At 46.1% G+C, this 7,056-nt stretch overlaps 1 protein-coding gene across 1 annotated transcript; it reads left to right on the top strand.

The window, feature by feature from the left end:
• Positions 1-932: 932 nt before the first annotated feature.
• LOC149147219 (uncharacterized) lies at positions 933-1,805 on the top strand. Its single transcript, XM_089441754.1, has one exon. The coding sequence runs from the start codon at positions 933-935 to the stop codon at positions 1,803-1,805; it is 873 nt and encodes a 290-aa protein (XP_089297880.1).
• The last annotated feature ends 5,251 nt before the right edge of the window (positions 1,806-7,056 follow it).

Here is a 7,056-nt window from a genome sequence, read left to right as displayed (position 1 = left end):
GCATATTTACTTGAAGCACCCCAAGAGTGAACCAATGACATTTTAATAACAAATTTGCTTTAACTAGAACCTCCATCAATTAAATTAACCCTTGCAAACTATTACAAATATACTATATATAAATATATTTAATAATTTGTAAGATCCCAAAAAATACAATTATTTAAACATTTATATCAATAATTTGATAATGTCTTTCTTTTCTCTTGAATTTTTCTTATAAACTCATTTTGTGACTATACATTTAAATGCTAGATTAATGTAAAATAAACAGACATTTTGATATAATATTACATATGGTATATAGATTAAAAAACTCATATTTGTAAATGATGAAACAAATTTATCATAATAATTTTTTTTTTAATTTATTACTAAAAAAATATAAAAATATTTAAATTCATTAACATCATAAAAATTTTAATTATAAAAAAATTAAAGTATTAAGTGAAAGTAATATCCATGAACTATTGGGAGGGCGGATGTTACTAGGAGGACGGAGCTCTGGAGACGACTGCTAGGGTTCTGCACCACGCTCAGACGGCGCAGACTGATCTGCGCAGACAATCATCAAGGACCTGACCATACGACCAGGCATCTCTCAACTGCGTTGTAAGAGGTCGCAGGGCAAATGGGCGACCCCCGGGGGGGCTTCGGCAACCTCCCCCAAAGCACACAAATCGCAGCACCAAAACGAGAGAACAATACTCTTTGGATCGATCAATGAGAATGTCATCAATCAAGAAATCCCGCGCCAGAATGAGCGCAAGGGAAAAGAAAACCTGGAAACTAAGGTGGATGGAGAAAATGGGAGGCATAACCAACCAGACGGAACCCCGAAGGTCTCTTCGACCACCTGCAAACCAATAGCAACAGATCGACCCAGAATCGAACTGCCGGGGGAAAAAATAGAAGCAAGAATCCAATATATGATGGATCATGCGCTCATTGGAAAATTCATAGGGTTTTGGCCGACGGAAAAAGCCCTGCACAGTTGGATCGCAGCGAAATGGAAGCCTAAGGGCGATGTGACTCTGCAGCTAGGCCCAAAAGGATTCTTCACAGCGATCTTCTTTTGCCTGGAAGACAAATACAGAATCCTGGTTGAGGGACCTTACTTCTTCAACTCAGCTGGCCTATACTTACGGGACTGGGCTCCCAGATTCAACCCGGATCAGGAGGATCTCACATGGGCTCCAGTCTGGATAAGACTATACTCACTGCCAGATGAATACTGGGATGAGGATATTCTGAGAAACATTGGAAATGGTTTGGGGGAATACATAAAGGTTGCTGAAGAAACGAAACTGCGAAGATATACATCTTACGCCCGCATCTGCGTCTTCATGCGCCTAGACAAAGCCCTGCCAGAATCGGTAAGTCTCTCTCACCGTGACTATGAATGGATCCAACCTTTAGACTATGAACATGTCCCGTTTCGCTGCCGTAAATGCCATGCCATAGGGCATCTTTTTAGAGATTGCCCCCTAAATGTTCAAGCTAAAGCCCCCTCCCCCACCGACTCTCAGACCCATGATGGCTTCACCAAAGCCCCTACCCGCAAGCGAGCTCATAAAAAACCATCAACAGGGAAGAAACCCAAACAGAACAACGCCTCTGACCATGCAGTCAGAAACAGCTTTGAAATCCTGGCTCATGCCACGGACGAGCATACCACATCCTCTCCCCCAAACACTGATCTCCCCTCCTCCTCTTCCCAGCCACCTCCCTCAGCCCCTTCCTACCAAAGATGCCCCAGACCACAATACGGAAAGCAAAGAAAAGCAGCGGGAAAAAGACAATGAAATGGAGGTTGATGGATCCTCAGGCCCCTTCCAGGGTCCAGACATACCCACGGAAGAAGATAACCAGGTGCAACGAATGGAGGAAGAACCGGAAAGTATAGATCTAAATGGATTAGACATACTCGAACTAGAAGCAGCATGCAAGAAGAAAGCGTATGAAAGCATCCCAGAGCTACAGCTTGACAAACTGGAAATGGTCATCTCCAGAGCCTACCATCAAAGTCAGCTTGGCATCCAGCCAGGAAGTCAATGGGATTTAAGCCAAACCCCAAAAGACTCCAAAAAAAGGGGAAGAAGAACTGACCTCCAAAGAACAATAGCGGTCGGGAAGATCCTGGTAGACTCCGGTAGGTATGCTAAGCTTACGAAGTACTACAAGCCCTCCACCAATAGTGACTCATGAAGCTCATTTCATGGAACCTAAGGGGGCTCAACAGCCCAGGAAAACTCAGAATGCTAAAAAATATGGTGAAAATGGAAAAGCCGCAAATATGCTTTCTCCAAGAGACAAAATGTAACAGTACAACTCTAGAAATGATCCTCTCTAAAGCCTGGCCAGGATGTCAATCAGTTGCTGTAGATGCATCCGGCGCATCTGGGGGATTAGCCATTGCGTGGAACTCTCAAGCACTCACTCTGTCGGACTTTCATGCTTCACACAATCTAATTCAGGCTACTTTCCACATAGTTGGCACAAATATTCATGGGAATCTCTCGAATGTATACTTCCCTCAGGAAGCCAGGGAAAAAGTTGCTCTCCTCCATACCCTAGAAGCTCTTAACTCCAATAGAAGGCACCCACTCTGGATTGCTGGAGGGGATTATAACATGATAACAAAATTAGAGGAGAAGATTGGTGGCAGAAACAGGTTGGAACAGGAAAACACCCACTTCAAAAACTTTATTCAGAACGCATCCCTGATAGACGTACAGTTTTGCAATGGCACTTTTACGTGGAGCAATCGCAGAGCAGGCAAACATCAAATAGCCTCCAAGCTGGACCGCTTTCTAATCTCAGACAACTCGGTCCACCTAGGGGGAGATTTCTCGGCGGCCATTCTTCCACACTCTGGATCTGATCACTGGCCGGTTGCCCTTCAATGGCAACGTCCAGGCAACAACATAAGAAGACCTTTTCGCTTTGAGGAGTTTTGGTTCACCCATCCCTCACTCAAAGACTTCGTCCACTCTACGTGGATATCCTTCAGCCCTCCAGAAGGATCCAAGATGTTCCAGTTTCAACAGAAACTCAAACATCTAAAGCTTAGCCTCAAGAGATGGAATAGAGAGACCTTCGGAAACATCTTCAAGGCGCAAAATGATCTTCAAAAAGCCCTGGAGGATCTGCAGAGAGAAATAAGTACAGGAGGCCACACAGAGAGAACCCTTGAACAGGAGCAGCGCATCCACAATCAGCTTGAGGAAAGAAGAAAGCAGGAGGAGATATACTGGAAGCAGAAATCCAGAATCAGATGGTTGAAAGAGGGAGAAAGAAACACCAAATTCTTCCATAGAACCACAGTGCAACGCAGAATGGGCAACAATATCCCTTACATTCAAAAATCAGGAGGAGAAAGGGTGGAACAACACGAGGAAATTGAGAAGGAACTCCTCAAACACTTTAAGCAGGTCCATCAAGAGCCTGACATCAACAGACATCCTGCAATTGAAAGAATCACTCACAATGTACCAAAATTAATCACAGCGGAGCACAATGAACTCCTCCTCAGCCCAATTCAAATTCAGGAAGTGGACACAGCAATGGCTCAGCTTAAAGAAGGAAAAGCTCCCGGCCCGGATGGATTTACCACTACTTTCTTTCACAAGTTCTGGGAACTAATAAAGTTGGAAGTCTGGGATGTGGTGGAGGAGTCGCGAGTTTCTCACTGGCTGCTTCCCTCGCTCAACTCCACCTTCATAGCCCTAATCCCAAAAGAGGAGGACTCGCTCAAACCGGACAAATTCAGGCCAATTGCACTTTGCAATGTAATATACAAAGTCATCTCTAAAGTCATTGCAAACAGGCTAAAGCCCCTCTTGCCAATGCTCATCTCTCCGGAACAGTCAGGATATGTGGAAGGAAGACAGATTTTGGACGGCATCATCCACACGCATGAGATCACACACACTCTCAAGCATTCAAGGCAGGCAGGTATGCTCCTAAAACTTGATCTTTCCAAGGCTTTTGACAAACTCAGCTGGGATTATATACAGCAAATGCTAACTGCTTTCGGATTCAGCCCCACCTGGATTCGATGGATTATGAGCCTTATCTCCTCCACCAGCTTCTCCATTCTAGTGAATGGGATCCCCTCTCGCCCCTTCTCCCCCTCCCGTGGTATCAGGCAAGGTGACCCTCTTTCCCCCTTCCTCTTTGTATTAATGGCTGAGGGCCTGGGACGTCACATTAAAAACGCCCTCCACTCACACCAGCTTAAAGGTATCTCCATCCACCAATTGCCTGCCATTTCCCATCAGCAATTTGTTGATGACACTATGCTCTTTGGTTATCCCTCTGTTCAAGAAGCCTCCAAATTTAAAGCAGTGCTAAATGATTTTACCGAAGCTTCTGGAACTAGCATCAACTGTTCCAAATCGCAGATCTTCTTCTTCAATACCCCCCCGGTCGTCAAGTCTGCCATAGTCCGCATTCTGGGGTTCCCCATAGCCACCCTTCCTTCTAAGTATCTCGGAGCTCCCCTCACTGACTCTGCCATCAAACATTCCTCTTGGCGCAATTTAATTGAAAAGCTTGAATCACGTCTCAACCAATGGACTCACAGAGCTTTGAATTTAGTCAGCCGCGTTGTACTCATAAAAGCCGTTCTTCAAGCAATGCCGCTGTACCTTTTCTCCATCCTGGCAGCGCCAAAGTGGGTCCTAAAAAGACTAAGGAATATTCAGAGAGGTTTCCTTTGGGGAAGCAATGCAACTAATCACAAATGGGCTCTGGTAAAATGGAGCACAGTATGCAAACCGAAGGAAAAAGGAGGAATTGGTCTAAGAGATCCGGAGCACAGCAATGCCATCATGGGAGCCAAGATCTGGTGGCAGTGGCTTACCAATCCAGGTAAGCCATGGGTCACATTATGGACAGCAAAGTATGCCAATCATCGACCCCAGGAAGAGCTCATTAGATTAAAGCCCAGCGATAAAGGATCGCTAATTTGGAATGCAGCCAAAGAACATTATCAAATGATCCAGCAGCATAGTTTCTGGGAGGTAAGAAATGGCTATAATACTAGATTCTGGACAGACGCATGGAATCAAATGCCTACTCTCAGCAATGTTCTGAACCTGCCCCTAAACATCATTGAGGAGGAGACACAGCAAGTTAAGATCAGGCAATACTGGACCCAGGAAACTGAGAAGGGCTTCAGAATCTGGAAACCGGGTAACCAAATCCTCACAAATGAAAACCACCAAATTTCCATAGCGTTGGAAATGGAACTCAGCAAAAGGAAAATCAGGTGTGACGAAAGGGGAGATATCCTAAGGTGGGGGTATCAACCAAAAGGAGCTTTCACCACGTCCGAGGCATACAAAATCATCTGCAATGACTCTGCTCCCCAGGATCCAATCTGGAGCCAAATATGGAACTCTGGCTCCTGGCCCAAAATCTGTCACTTTCTCTGGTTGGTAGGGCATCAGAGAATCCTAACTTGGGACAAGCTCAGAAGAAGAAACTTTCATGGTCCATCCATCTGTTTCAACTGCAATGCCCATGAGGAAACGCTCCAACATCTGCTGGACTCTTGCCCCCTAGCCAATCAGCTATGGGAAAAGGCAAGCTTTCGATGTCAAAGAAGATGCAGACTTGAAAATGAAATCACGAATTCCATGCGTCAGTGGCAACAGGACCCGTACAAGAGCAAAATCCTCAATCATCTATGGAGATTGATTCCCGGGCTAATTCTATGGAGCATATGGAAGGAGCGAAATAAGCGCATTTTTAAAAATCAGCGCTCTTCGCTGGACAATATTTGGAACATGCTGTGCAAAAATATTCAAGAGACTCTGATGCTAAGACCCTGGAAGGAGGAGGACTGGCCTACACTAGCCAACGAGAAAACTATCATGGATAATTGGCAAATACGTTGCATTGAAAGCTCACACCAGCAGGACCACTCTGAAACCAGCACTGAAAATCAGGTCGCATGGAAGCCCCCGCCAAAGCACACATTCAAACTCAACTTTGATGGTGCCTCAAAAGGGAATCCCGGTCTAGCAGGCTTTGGCGGAATAATTAGGAATCATGAAGGTGCTCCCCTGATACTATATTTCGGAAACATCGGTTGGGACACCAACAACTCAGCTGAATTAGAAGGGTTATGGCAGGGACTTCAACTTGCTGGGGGACTCAACTTCCACCCTCTGGAAGTGGAAGGAGATTCTCAAATCCTCATCAACATGGCCAAAAAAATCCTAAATGGATCTCAGGCTAAAAAATAGCCACCAGCTGGAGGCTTGAAGCAAGACTGGAAGCCATAGAACATGAGCTTCACAGCAATAGAGCCATCACCTTCACTCACACAAGACGGGAGGGCAACAGGGTTGCGGACTTCATGGCCAATGTGGGGGTGGGGAATAATCACTCTCTAATCACAGGGCAGCTGAATACTATATTAACTCATGTTGAAGCTCAAGAATGTTCTCGACTGGTCCAAAAAGATGCAACTCCCCCGGATGCGGGTGATATGTGAGACGGGACAGGCGTGGGTGGCTGGACACATGCCGACCTTCGGCCATCACGTGGCACCCATGGCAAACACCAGGAAAGGACGCAGGCGGTTTAAGGCAAAGCGGCATGGGATAGTAAATGCCTGGAGAGGTTATTCGGCCCAGAGGATGGCAACAGTTATGGCGGATGTGATCCCGAGCAGGGTAGGTGAGGACGATGGGGATAAAACAGGGTATGAACAGGGAATGTTGGTGGTTATGCAGACGACTGGCCTCTCTGTCTTCGTAGAGATACCTTCTCAGATGGACGGGCTCATCACTCGTTCGACTCTGGTAGCAGAGAGTCTGGTTTATCCCGCGGCTTGTTGGAATTCTTGTCCCTCAATGGTGAGACCTCGACAGCGTATGCTTAGCCGTCGAGGCACTTCCAGAGGGGGAGTCTCACGCAGGCATGAAGGGGACAATGTTGGCCATTGCTGCCACTGCAATCTTGCTAGCTCTACTGGAGCTAACCCCCTACACTCCAGTCAATTCTTGGATGCAGGGGCTTCGGGCTCGGCTACCTTGCCAG

The sequence above is a fragment of the Pinus tabuliformis genome, chromosome 9 (assembly GCF_031772625.1).
Source record: "Pinus tabuliformis cultivar Carrire ecotype Pingquan chromosome 9, CPIR1, whole genome shotgun sequence".
NCBI classification, from domain to species: Eukaryota; Viridiplantae; Streptophyta; class Pinopsida; order Pinales; family Pinaceae; genus Pinus; species Pinus tabuliformis.
This window is presented reverse-complemented; position numbering and strand designations above follow the sequence as displayed.